We start from the raw sequence: 14,471 nt of genomic DNA, 5'->3' as shown, positions 1-14,471 counted from the left end.
ACCTGATCCAGCCCTAACTATAAGCTTTAGCAAAAAGGAAAGTTTTAAGCCTAATCTTAAAAGTAGAGAGGGTGTCTGTCTCCCTGATCTGAATTGGGAGCTGGTTCCACAGGAGAGGAGCCTGAAAGCTGAAGGCTCTGCCTCCCATTCTACTCTTACAAACCCAAGGAACTACAAGTAAGCCTGCAGTCTGAGAGCGAAAAAGCAGTCCTACATATTTGTTTAATATGCGCTTTGAATGACATATCCTGATCAAAAATGACTCCAAGATTCTCACAGTATTACTAGAGGTCAGGATAATGCCATCCAGAGTAAGGATCTGGTTAGACACCATGTTTCTAAGATTTGTGGGGCCAAGTACAATAACTTCAGTTTTATCTGAGTTTAAAAGCAGGAAATTAGAGGTCATCCATGTCTTTATGTCTGTAAGACAATCCTGCATTTGTTGTGTGTCCTCTGGCTTCATGGATAGATAAAGCTGGGTATCATCTGCGTAACAATGAAAATTTAAGCAATACCATCTAATAATACTGCCTAAGGGAAGCATGTATAAAGTGAATAAAATTGGTCCTAGCACAGAACCTTGTGGAACTCCATAATTAACTTTAGTCTGTGAAGAAGATTCCCCATTTACATGAACAAATTGTAATCTATTAGACAAATATGATTCAAACCACCGCAGCGCAGTGCCTTTAATACCTATGGCATGCTCTAATCTCTGTAATAAAATTTTACGGTCAACAGTATCAAAAGCAGCACTGAGGTCTAACAGAACAAGCACAAAGATGAGTCCACTGTCCGAGGCCATAAGAAGATCATTTGTAACCTTCACTAATGCTGTTTCTGTACTATGATGAATTCTAAAACCTGACTGAAACTCTTCAAATAGACCATTCCTCTGCAGATGATCAATTAGCTGTTTTACAACTACCCTTTCAAGAATTTTTGAGAGAAAAGGAAGGTTGGAGATTGGCCTATAATTAGCTAAGATAGCTGGGTCAAGTGATGGCTTTTTAAGTAATGGTTTAATTACTGCCACCTTAAAAGCCTGTGGTACATAGCCAACTAACAAAGATAGATTGATCATATTTAAGATCGAAGCATTAAATAATGGTAGGGCTTCCTTGAGCAGCCTGGTAGGAATGGGGTCTAATAAACATGTTGATGGTTTGGATGAAGTAACTAATGAAGATAACTCAGACAGAACAATCGGAGAGAAAGAGTCTAACCAAATACCGGCATCACTGAAAGCAGCCAAAGATAACGATACGTCTTTGGGATGGTTATGAGTAATTTTTTCTCTAATAGTTAAAATTTTGTTAGCAAAGAAAGTCATGAAGTCATTACTAGTTAAAGTTAATGGAATACTCAGCTCAATAGAGCTCTGACTCTTTGTCAGCCTGGCTACAGTGCTGAAAAGAAACCTGGGGTTGTTCTTATTTTCTTCAATTAGTGATGAGTAGAAAGATGTCCTAGCTTTACGGAGGGCTTTTTTATAGAGCAACAGACTCTTTTTCCAGGCTAAGTGAAGATCTTCTAAATTAGTGAGACGCCATTTCCTCTCCAACTTACGGGTTATCTGCTTTAAGCTACGAGTTTGAGAGTTATACCACGGAGTCAGACACTTCTGATTTAAAGCTCTCTTTTTCAGAGGAGCTACAGCATCCAAAGTTGTCTTCAATGAGGATGTAAAACTATTGACGAGATACTCTATCTCCCTTACAGAGTTTAGGTAGCTACTCTACACTGTGTTGTTATATGGCATTGGAGAACATAAAGAAGGAATCATATCCTTAAACCTAGTTACAGCGCTTTCTGAAAGACTTCTAGTGTAATGAAACTTATTCCCCACTGCAGGGTAGTCCATCAGAGTAAATGTAAATGTTATTAAGAAATGATCAGACAGAAGGGAGTTTTCAGGGAATACTGTTAAGTCTTCTATTTCCATACCATAAGTCAGAACAAGATCTAAGATATGATTAAAGTGGTGGGTGGACTCATTTACTTTTTGAGCAAAGCCAATAGAGTCTAATAATAGATTAAATGCAGTGTTGAGGCTGTCATTCTCAGCATCTGTGTGGATGTTAAAATCGCCCACTATAATTATCTTATCTGAGCTAAGCACTAAGTCAGACAAAAGGTCTGAAAATTCACAGAGAAACTCACAGTAACGACCAGGTGGACGATAGATAATAACAAATAAAACTGGTTTTTGGGACTTCCAATTTGGATGGACAAGACTAACAGTCAAGCTTTCAAATGAATTAAAGCTCTGTCTGGGTTTTTGATTAATTAATAAGCTGGAATGGAAGATTGCTGCTAATCCACCGCCCCGGCCCGTGCTACGAGCATTCTGACAGTTAGTGTGACTCGGGGGTGTTGACTCATTTAAACTAACATATTCATCCTGCTGTAACCAGGTTTCTGTTAGGCAGAATAAATCAATATGTTGATCAATTATTATATCATTTACCAACAGGGACTTAGAAGAGAGAGACCTAATGTTTAATAGACCACATTTAACTGTTTTAGTCTGTGGTGCAGTTGAAGGTGCTATATTATTTTTTCTTTTTGAATTTTTATGCTTAAATAGATTTTTGCTGGTTATTGGTAGTCTGGGAGCAGGCACCGTCTCTACGGGGATGGGGTAATGAGGGGATGGCAGGGGGAGAGAAGCTGCAGAGAGGTGTGTAAGACTACAACTCTGCTTCCTGGTCCCAACCCTGGATAGTCACGGTTTGGAGGATTTAAGAAAATTGGCCAGATTTCTAGAAATGAGAGCTGCTCCATCCAAAGTGGGATGGATGCCGTCTCTCCTAACAAGACCAGGTTTTCCCCAGAAGCTTTGCCAATTATCTATAAAGCCCACCTCATTTTTTGGACACCACTCAGACAGCCAGCAATTCAAGGAGAACATGCGGCTAAACATGACACTCCCGGTCCGATTGGGGAGGGGCCCAGAGAAAACTACAGAGTCCGACATTGTTTTTGCAAAGTTACACACCGATTTAATGTTAATTTTAGTGACCTCCGATTGGCGTAACCGGGTGTCATTACTGCCGACGTGAATTACAATCTTACCAAATTTACGCTTAGCCTTAGCTAGCAGTTTCAAATTTCCTTCAATGTCGCCTGCTCTGGCCCCCGGAAGACAATTGACTATGGTTGCTGGTGTCGCTAACTTCACATTTCTCAAAACAGAGTCGCCAATAACCAGAGTTTGGTCCTCGGCGGGTGTGTCGTCGAGTGGGGAAAAATGGTTAGAGATGTGAACAGGTTGGCGGTGTACACGGGGCTTCTGTTTAGGGCTACGCTTCCTCCTCACAGTCACCCAGTCGGCCTGCTTTCCCGGCTGCTCGGGATCTGCCAGGGGGTAACTAACGGCGGCTAAGCTACCTTGGTCCGCACCGACTACAGGGGCCTGGCTAGCTGTAGAATTTTCCACGGTGCGGAGCCGAGTCTCCAATTCGCCCAGCCTGGCCTCCAAAGCTACGAATAAGCTACACTTATTACAAGTACCATTACTACTAAAGGAGGCCGAGGAATAACTAAACATTTCACACCCAGAGCAGAAAAGTGCGGGAGAGACAGGAGAAGCCGCCATGCTAAATCGGCTAAGAGCTAGTAGCTACGCTAAGCTAGCGGATTCCTAAAAACACGCAAAGTGAATAATGTGTAAATAATTTAGAGGTGATTCAGCAGAAGGAGTGCTTTAGTTAAGGCACGTAAAGATTACACTGGGAAACAAATCATAATCTAGATAACTAGATCAATCTAACTGCGCAGATTAAACAGCTAACAGATACAGAAAAACACTGCTGTGCTCCGGAACAGGAAGTGATACAATACCGCAGTGAGAGCCAACCACCAGTAGGATATGATTCAACATCAGGATCGAGTTCCAATACCAACATAATTCACAGATTGGGAATTCCCAATGCAATGTGCGGACTCTTCTGGCTGATGGAGGGGGGATTCCTGCAGCCAGCTAGCAGAGCAGCTCACAGCACTTGTGGAAACATGTCAAAACACTGACTGTCGCCGACCAGTCAGGGGTACTGACTGTCCATGTTTGTAGTATAAAATATTTCGAACCAGGAAGCAAAACAGCAACGTGCAATGTTGCAAAGCCATTCTACCGATTGTTACATTGTTACACTGTTACATTCCCCTGTTGGAAAATGTACATGCTGGTGGTATTTGAGGATGGTGTTCTTCAGTGGTTGAAATCACGACAGCACTGATCTCCCTCAGTAGATAAAACACACTTTGTCATCATCAGATTGTTGTCAACACCATCTGTTGTCCACGTACATGCAGACACTTGAAACTGATGTGTGGTCGCCGTGGGGCATGGAGTGCGTGTGCAGCTGCAGAGTTGGCTCCGACGTACTGTCCGAGAGCCAGGTTTCGGTGAAAATAAGAGCACAGTATTCCACAGTATCTCAAACTGGTTGGTTACTCTGGTTCTCAGCTCATCCACCTGGTTTTCAAGTGGAAATTAGCTAGTAACAGGCAGAGGTGAACTTGTAGCTCTAGCCTTTAGCCTAGCATGTAGCCCATTGTTTCTGTCACCTCTGTCTGTCGGCTACGTCACTCACATGAAGTCAGAGCTGCTGTGTCTTCTCGGATGGAATTAGTTGGGGCCAGCCCGGGGAAGGAGTCCAAGTCCACAAAACTGGGTTTTGGCACAGTGTGGGCTCTGCCAATATCCAGAAGCTCCTCACGACTGTATCCTAGTACTGCATAGGTTAGCTAAATGCTCATAAGGCACAATAGCGCTAACACACTCGGACGCCATGCATGGTGCACTCTGCCCCCGTTTGGGACTTCCAAACCACGAAACAAGACAAAAGATGAAACTGATTCTATCAAAGCACGATAAAACACGATCAGCACGGTCCTGTCCACGCTAAAAATGGACAGTTTTCTCAGACAATAGAGGTGCTGGCATCCCTTTTTGTACACAATGCCACAGTTTGCCTCAAAGCTCAGTTTGTTATCAATGACCGTTCCAAGAAGAAAAAAAAAAATCATTATGATGAACAAAGGCTTCATGAAACCCAAATTCATCAAACTCACTGACGTTTTCTAAATGAAAGTAAAAATCCTCTTTTACTCACAAATGGCAGAAAAAAAAGCTTTCTTCACAGTGGACTCTGATTTCACCTGAACTTAGGGTTGCCAACCGTCCCTTGAAAAACGGAATCGTCCCTTATTTGGAAATAAAAGTGTGCGTTCCGTATTGACCTGAAACGGGACGCAGTTTGTCCCGTATTTCTGTGAGAATCAAAAAGTCTGTAAAATGTCAATGGAATTGACTGGCGCTTTATATGGAAACTTACGGTAAATTTGATCCCAGCCTCTCTCCTGCTTTTCACCAATGAGCTGACAGACACGAGTTGACAATACAGAATCACTCTTATCTCATTGGTCGAGGGACATCTGCTCGCAAGAAGATACCGACGTCATGAACTGACGACGGTCGCTGGACGACAATAACAAAGCGCAGCATGGCTGATATCGATACAGACACCGACACTGCAGATATGTGTACAGACAGCAATGTCTGTAATGTCATTACTACTCCTCCTAAAAAACAAAAAAAACAAAAAAGAATGCAAAAATACAGGGAGAATGAGAAAAGGAAAATGGTTGGGTGGAAAAGGTGCGCTATAACAGCATTGTTTACTTTTCAGACTTTATTTTTTGCACTTTTTATTACACTAAATATGTAAATGTGCACTGTTACATTGTTTTGGATGATGCAAATTTTCTATTGTTTTTTTTGTTAATTTATACAATTTTAAGTTAAGCACTACAGAGAGATTTATTTTTAAAGATTTTTTTTTTATTTTATGCTTTGAAGCAGGACAGAATGCTCATATTGAAATTGTGAATGAAAATTTATTTTGCACTAAAAATAAATTGCTAAATAATAATTTCCACGTGTTCATATCAGAACAAATGCATGTGTGCATCTACTTAAATTCAGGGTCAAGTCAACAGTCAAATGGTTAAAAATCATTTCACACAGACGCTGGGAAGGGTGAAGGCAATGGTCGGTCGGCCCTGGCGGTGAGGTGTCCCTTATTTATTTTTCAGAGAGTTGGCAACCCTACCTGAACTACAACATGTGCACGTGCACAGACGATGAGCAGGTCTGTACACGTGACAGGCAGGTCTGTGCTCACCTGCCGCAGATGGTTGAATTCTCCGGCCATTGACACGTACTCTCCTCCGTCGAAGCGAATCACCTGCAGAGAAACAGAAATCTGTGAATTCCACTTCTGCACACAGACGTGCAGTCAGGTAAAGTTTCAAACTCTGCTCACACTGCCTTTCCCCTGTACTGTGGGTCAGACACCAAAACTGTCAAGGTGCCCTTGAGCAAGGTCCCTAATCCCCAAGTTGCTCCGGAAGTGCAGTTCAGCACCTGCCCTGAGCCCAATTACATCATTGTGAGAGTGTGAACGGCTGAATTTGAATGTTTGTCTCTCAAATGTGTGACTTTGTCACTGAGGCCAACATTCTGAACTTTTAGATGAATTATTTGGTGATTCCACCAATGGATTCCAGGTTCGACCCTGGATTACGCCGGCCGTGTTTGGGGGATTACTTTTCATGGTTACGCTGATGACACTCAGTTGTACATGTCGATAACTGTTGGTAATCTCACACACGTTAAGACTTTTGAGGGTTGCCTGGCATCAGTGAAAAGCAGCATGTCGAGTCATTTCTTGCTTTTAAATTCATGTATGACTGAAGTGATGGTCCTTGGTCCTGCAAGACAGACATCAGTTTGAACAGCTAAATTAAACTCCGATTCCTGTGCTGTACATGACAGTGACAACCTTGGGGTGATTTTTGATCCCACGCTGTCCTTTGAGCTACACATTAGAGAAATCACGAGGACCATGTTCATCTTCATAACAGCAAGGATTTGTTCCATCCTGTCTATGGCTCAAACAGAGACTCTGATCTGTTCCTTTGTCTCTTCTAGATTAGAGTATTCCAACGTCCTCTTCTCAGGCTTACCGCAGTCCAGCAACAGAGGTCTCCAGCTGGTTCAAAATGCTGCTGCCTTAAGTTTGACTAGAAGCAGAAAGTTTGACCACATCACCCCAATTCTGGCTTCCTGTCTCTGTGAGGTCTGACTGTAAGATTCTGTTACTAAATTACAAAATGATTCATGGACTCGTGCCTCCCTACTGAGCTGACCCAATTAAACCTTATGTAGTGGCCAATGTTGAGTCTAATCAGGATATAGGGTTACTGTGTTCCTACAGTTAAAACAGAAGTCAGCAGGCCACACAGTCTTTTGTAACTGTGCAACTATTCTGTGGAACAATCTGCCGGGGAAAATAAAACAGGCTGATTTGCTGGAGTGCTTCAAATCCAGATTAAAGATTAATTTGTTCTCCCTGTCATATACAGCTAACATACGTGCATAGTGTCCAACCACTGTTCCTCTCCTCTTAAATGGTGTCATTATAAAGATGGCGGCCCGAGTAGACACAGCGTCCCCCCTCTCTCTTTGTGTAGTGTTTGGTAGCGTGTGTCGTAATGTATGTTTGTGTGCTTTATGTTTACGGAAGTGTGCGCATACTCCACCGATGACGTGACCCTCAAAATACAGTCGCAACTGCCTTCTGGAACAAGACCAAACAACTCATCTTGGACCAGAAATTTAAAGAGGAATTTCGAGACATGGGACGTCTTCGCCGGAAACTACATCTCCAGACTCACCTGCTGTATCTCACACAGAGAGGAAGCACCCAAAGCGGTATGAGAGAAAGTGGAGGCAGAGTGAGCACAGAGACGTCAGGGCTAGGCCAGCAGCTAACCCGCACAGGCCCACGATACCATCCCTCATTCTGGCCAAGATATGCTCACTAGACAGCAAAACAGACCACATACAGCTCTTAAGATCTACGCAGCATGATGCAAGGGACTGCTGCGTTTTTAGCATTACAGAATCCTGGTTGAATGACAACATCTCAACCCTTTTATCTACTGAAGGAATTTACAACGATTCTGCTCGTCACTGTTTACATCTATCCCACCACTGAAACCCCCTTCACACGGGGACAGGGTCTGTCCAACGGCCCTTGGGTAGTTATGAAATCACTGACTGCTCCTTCCCAAGTGCAGGACCAACAGACAGTACAGCTCCTCACTCAGGGGGAGGAGGAGTAACAGGAAGACAGAGGACGGGAAGGAGAGCAACAGAAGGAGCCAATAAGCCAGTATTGATCAGTATGTCTGGTATTTATATTGCAAAATGTTTTTCTTTTTTACTTTCACATTTGATACAATGTGTGCTTCTTACCCTGTGTGCTGCTATACAATGGTGCTGGAACCTCAATTTCCCTGAGGGAGTCTTCCCAAGGGACCAATAAAGTTCTATCTAATTTAATCTAATCTAATGATGCCAAAGACACACTCAGCTGCTGCCAGGACCTTACAAGGTCCTCTCGGTGTCCTCTTACACACCGCTGAGATTGTAATGGTCCCCATGAAGTATGAAGCAGCACCTGATTTCCACAGAAGAGTTACCAAGCCGAAAGACACACAAACACCACACAGGCCACCCCATGACTGCCTGATGGGCACGCAATGACCACAGTGTTGTTGCTGTGGCAACACCATATTGTCCACTGTAATATAACTGGAGTGACATGAGTTTGGACAAGACCTCATCTGTTTTCCCTTTTATATGACTAACATACAGTAGTGTTCAGAATAATAGTAGTGCTTTGTGACTAAAAAGATTAATCCAGGTTTTGAGTATATTTCTTATTGTTACATGGGAAACAAGGTACCAGTAGATTCAGTAGATTCTCACAAATCCAACAAGACCAAGCATTCATGATATGCACACTCTTAAGGCTATGAAATTGGGCTATTAGTAAAAAAAAAAGTAGAAAAGGGGGTGTTCACAATAATAGTAGTGTGGCATTCAGTCAGTGAGTTTGTCAATTTTGTGGAACAAACAGGTGTGAATCAGGTGTCCCCTATTTAACCCTATAAAGCCCACCTTGTGAAATAATTGTCAGAAAATTCAACAAGAGTGTTTATTGGATCTTTTAACAAACCCACCAAAAAAAAACCCAAAAAACAAAAAACAAAAACCTTTTTGCATACATGAGTTTTTATTTTTATCATATTTGCTACATTGGGGGTTCTAGCATAAAAACATCCATTTTAAATCCAGAGCAAACATAACATTTCAAACCTATAAAATGCTGCATTTTCTTAGGGAAATTACTGTGGATCACTTGTTTCAGGCAGCCATTCTGAATGTCTCATCTGAAGGCCCTCTGATGCATAAGATACTGACATCTGGTGGTTTCTCTGTGCACTACAAGTATCTCATTGTATACGACGGGGTTTTTTTGGGGGGAAAATATCAATCAATTTCAATTCAATCAATTTTTTTTTTTATATAGCGCCAAATCACAACAAACAGTTGCCCCAAGGCGCTTTATATTGTAAGGCAAGGCCATACAATAATTATGTAAAACCCCAACGGTCAAAACGACCCCCTGTGAGCAAGCACTTGGCTACAGTGGGAAGGAAAAACTCCCTTTTAACAGGAAGAAACCTCCAGCAGAACCAGGCTCAGGGAGGGGCAGTCTTCTGCTGGGACTGGTTGGGGCTGAGGGAGAGAACCAGGAAAAAGACATGCTGTGGAGGGGAGCAGAGATCGATCACTAATGATTAAATGCAGAGTGGTGCATACAGAGCAAAAAGAGAAAGAAACAGTGCATCATGGGAACCCCCCAGCAGTCTACGTCTATAGCAGCATAACTAAGGGATGGTTCAGGGTCACCTGATCCAGCCCTAACTATAAGCTTTAGCAAAAAGGAAAGTTTTAAGCCTAATCTTAAAAGTAGAGAGGGTGTCTGTCTCCCTGATCTGAATTGGGAGCTGGTTCCACAGGAGAGGAGCCTGAAAGCTGAAGGCTCTGCCTCCCATTCTACTCTTACAAACCCTAGGAACTACAAGTAAGCCTGCAGTCTGAGAGCGAAGCGCTCTATTGGGGTGATATGGTACTACGAGGTCCCTAAGATAAGATGGGACCTGATTATTCAAAACCTTATAAGTAAGAAGAAGAATTTTAAATTCTATTCTAGAATTAACAGGAAGCCAATGAAGAGAGGCCAATATGGGTGAGATATGCTCTCTCCTTCTAGTCCCCGTCAGCACTCTAGCTGCAGCATTTTGAATTAACTGAAGGCTTTTTAGGGAACTTTTAGGACAACCTGATAATAATGAATTACAATAGTCCAGCCTAGAGGAAATAAATGCATGAATTAGTTTTTCAGCATCACTCTGAGACAAGACCTTTCTGATTTTAGAGATATTGCGTAAATGCAAAAAAGCAGTCCTACATATTTGTTTAATATGCGCTTTGAATGACATATCCTGATCAAAAATGACTCCAAGATTTCTCACAGTATTACTAGAGGTCAGGGTAATGCCATCCAGAGTAAGGATCTGGTTAGACACCATGTTTCTAAGATTTGTGGGGCCAAGTACAATAACTTCAGTTTTATCTGAGTTTAAAAGCAGGAAATTAGAGGTCATCCATGTCTTTATGTCTGTAAGACAATCCTGCAGTTTAGCTAATTGGTGTGTGTCCTCTGGCTTCATGGATAGATAAAGCTGGGTATCATCTGCGTAACAATGAAAATTTAAGCAATACCGTCTAATAATACTACCTAAGGGAAGCATGTATAAAGTGAATAAAATTGGTCCTAGCACAGAACCTTGTGGAACTCCATAATTAACCCTAGTCTGTGAAGAAGATTCCCCATGTACATGAACAAATTGTAATCTATTAGACAAATATGATTCAAACCACCGCAGCGCAGTGCCTTTAATACCTATGGCATGCTCTAATCTCTGTAATAAAATTTTATGGTCAACAGTATCAAAAGCAGCACTGAGGTCCAACAGAACAAGCACAGAGATGAGTCCACTGTCCGAGGCCATAAGAAGATCATTTGTAACCTTCACTAATGCTGTTTCTGTACTATGATGAATTCTAAAACCTGATCACAGTGATGAAACAGACATCTCCAAAAATCCTGTATCAAATATGATACACTTGGCGTTATAGGGTTAAGGATGAAGCCAGCACCTGTTGAACATGCTTTTCTCTTTGAAAGCCTGAGGAAAATGGGACGTTCAAGACATTGTTCAGAAGAACAGTGTAGTTTGATTAAAAAGTTGATTGGAGAGGGGAAAACTTATACGCAGCTGCAAAAAAACTATAGGCTGTTCATCTACAATGAACTCCAATGCTTTAAAATGGACAAACAAAACAGAGACGCGTGGAAGAAAACGGAAAACAACCATCAAAGTGGATAGAAGAATAACCAGAATGGCAAAGGCTCACCCATTGATCAGCTCCAGGATGATCAAAGACAGTCTGGAGTTACCTGTAAGTGCTGTGACAGTTAGAAGACGCCTGTGTGAAGCTAATTTATTTGCAAGAATCCCCCGCAAAGTCCCTCTGTTAAATAAAAGACGTGCAGAAGAGGTTACAATTTGCCAAAGAATACATCAACTGGCCTAAAGAGAAATGGAGGAATATTTTGTGGACTGATGAGAGTAAAATTGTTCTTTTTGGGTCCAAGGGCCACAGACAGTTTGTGAGACAACCCCCAAACTCTGAATTCAAGCCACAGTTCACAGTGAAGACAGTGAAGCATGGTGGTGCAAGCATCATGATATGGGCATGTTTCTCCTACTATGGTGTTGGGCCTATATATCACATACCAGGTATCATGGATCAGTTTGGATATGTCAAAATACTTGAAGAGGTCATGTTGCCTTATGCTGAAGAGGACATGCCCTTGAAATGGGTGTTTCAACAAGACAATGACCCCAAGCACACTAGTAAACCAGCAAAATCTTGGTTCCAAACCAACAAAATTAATGCCTCGCAGATGTGAAGAAATCATGAAAAACTGTGGTTATACAACTAAATATTAGTTTAGTGATTCACAGGATTGCTAAAAAAGCAGTTTGAACATAATAGTTTTGAGTTTGTAGCATCAACAGCAGATGCTACTATTATTGTGAACACCCCCTTTTCTACTTTTTTTTTACTAATAGTCCAATTTCATAGCCTTAAGAGTGTGCATATCATGAATGCTTGGTCTTGTTGGATTTGTGAGAATCTACTGAATCTACTGGTACCTTGTTTCCCATGTAACAATAAGAAATATACTCAAAACCTGGATTAATCTTTTTAGTCACAAAGCACTACTATTATTCTGAACACTACTGTACATACATCATGTCAAACCATTTTTCCAATTGAACGGAACTGAATTGAACTCTGAAAAACAAAGAGTAATATTTCAATGCTACAGCCAATGGGCACACAAGGATCAGATCTGTGTACCTCAATTTTATGAAAAAAGTTCATTTTATAAAGTGCTGCAATAAAGCGCAAAATGAGTTATTTGTCAGCTGATGTCCACAGAATTCATCAGAAACTTTTTTGTGTTAAAAGCCTTGAGTAGAGAGATTTGTCTCACACGCCACTGTGAACTGTGAACTGGCATTCTCCCTTGGATATGCCTGATGTGCGTTCTTTGAGCCCACGGGTGACTTCCACTCCTATCTCCAGGCTGAAGTGCAGGGCTTTAGTGATAGGGGATTCTACAACCCCAATTCCAATGAAGTTGGGACGTTGTGTAAAATGTAAATAAAAACAGAATCCAATGATTTTCAAATCCTCTTCAACCTATATTCAATTGAATACACCACAAAGACAAGATATTTAATGTTCAAACTGATAAACTTTATTGTTTTTGTGCAAATATTTGCTCATTTTGAAATGGATGCCTGCAACACGTTTCCAAAAAGCTGGGACAGTGGTATGTTTCCCACTGTGTTACATCACCTTTCCTTCTAACAACACTCAATAAGCGTTTGGGAACTGAGGACACTAATTGTTGAAGCTCTGTAGGTGGAATTCTTTCCCATTCTTGCTTGATGTACGACTTCAGTTGTTCAACAGTCCGGGGTCAACCTTGTCGTATTTTGCGCTTCATAATGCGACACACATTTTCAATGGGTGACAGGTCTGGACTGCAGGCAGGCCAGTCTAGTACCCGCACTATTTTACTACGAAGCCACGCTGTTGGAATGTGGCTTGGCATTGTCTTGCTGAAATAAGCAGGGACGTCCCTGAAAAAGACGTTGCTTGGATGGCAGCATGTGTTGCTCCAAAACCTGGATGTACCTTTCACCATTGATGGTGCCATCACAGATGTGTAAGTTGTCCATGCCATGGGCACTAACACACCCCCATACCATCACAGATGTGTAAGTTGTCCATGTCATGGGCACTAACACACCCCCATACCATCACAGATGTGTAAGTTGTCCATGTCATGGGCACTAACACACCCCCATACCATCACAGATGCTGGCTTTTGAACTTTGCACTGGTAACAATCTGGATGGTCTTTTTCCTCTTTTGTCCAGAGGACACGACGTCCATGATTTCCAAAAACAATTTGAATTGTGGACTCATCAGACCACAGCACACTTTTCCACTTTGTGTCTGTCCATTTCAAATGAGCTCAGACCCAGAGAAGGCGGCGGCGTTTCTGGATGTTGTTGATGTTTGGCTTTCACTTTGCATGGTAGAGATTTAACCTGCACTGTAGCGGCGAACTGTGTTAACTGACAATGGTATTCTGAAGTGTTCCTGAGCCCACGCGGTAAGCTCCTTTACACAATGATGTTGGTTTTTAATGCAGTGCCGCCTGAGGGATCAAAGGTCACGGGCATTCAATGTTGGTTTTCGGCGTTGCCGCTTAAGTGTAGAAAGTTCTCCAGATTCTCTGAATCTTCTGATTATATTATGGACTGTAGAAGATGGAATCCCTAAATTCCTTGCAATTGAACGTTGAGAAACATTGTTCTTAAACTGTTGGACTATTTTTTCACACAGTTATTCACAAAGTGGTGATCCTCACCCCATCTTTGCTTGTGAACGGCTGAGACTTTTGGGGATGCTCCTTTTATACCCAATCATGACACTCAGCTGTTTCCAATTAACCTGTTCACCTGTGGAATGCTCCAAACAGGTGTTCTTTGAGCATTCATCAACTTTCCCAGTCTTTTGTTGCCCCTGACCCAGCTTTTCTGAAATGTGTTGTAGGCATCCACTTCAAAATGAGCAAATATTTGCACAAAAACAAAAAAAATTAACTCCCATCTTGTCCAGAGGACATGACCCCCATGATTTCCATCAAGAGTGCATTTTATGAACACCAACGATCTGCGGCGGCGTGAGCAGAGCGATCAGCAGCGGTGTGAGCAGAGCGGCTGGATAGGCTACGACTGTGTCGGTGCACCATTCAGGCTTAGGGTCCTCATGGAATGTTTTCCTACTCTGGCCCGAATAAGTAATAAGTAATAATAATAATAATAATAAT

The 14,471-nt window shown here is 42.0% G+C and overlaps 1 protein-coding gene across 1 annotated transcript in view; it reads right to left on the bottom strand.

Moving 5' to 3' along the window:
* decr1 (2,4-dienoyl CoA reductase 1, mitochondrial) overlaps window positions 1-14,471 on the bottom strand; it is a 178,379-nt gene that overhangs the window by 6,347 nt on the left and 157,561 nt on the right. The window contains exon 9 of the mRNA XM_034165307.1: window positions 6,195-6,257. Within this exon, the coding sequence (XP_034021198.1) occupies window positions 6,195-6,257 (63 nt within the window). The remainder of the gene's footprint in view (window positions 1-6,194; window positions 6,258-14,471) is intronic.

This window comes from Thalassophryne amazonica, unplaced genomic scaffold (genome assembly GCF_902500255.1).
Source record: "Thalassophryne amazonica unplaced genomic scaffold, fThaAma1.1, whole genome shotgun sequence".
Lineage (NCBI taxonomy): Eukaryota > Metazoa > Chordata > Actinopteri > Batrachoidiformes > Batrachoididae > Thalassophryne > Thalassophryne amazonica.
Note: the sequence above shows the minus strand (reverse complement) of the source record. Positions and strands in the feature narration are given on the sequence as shown.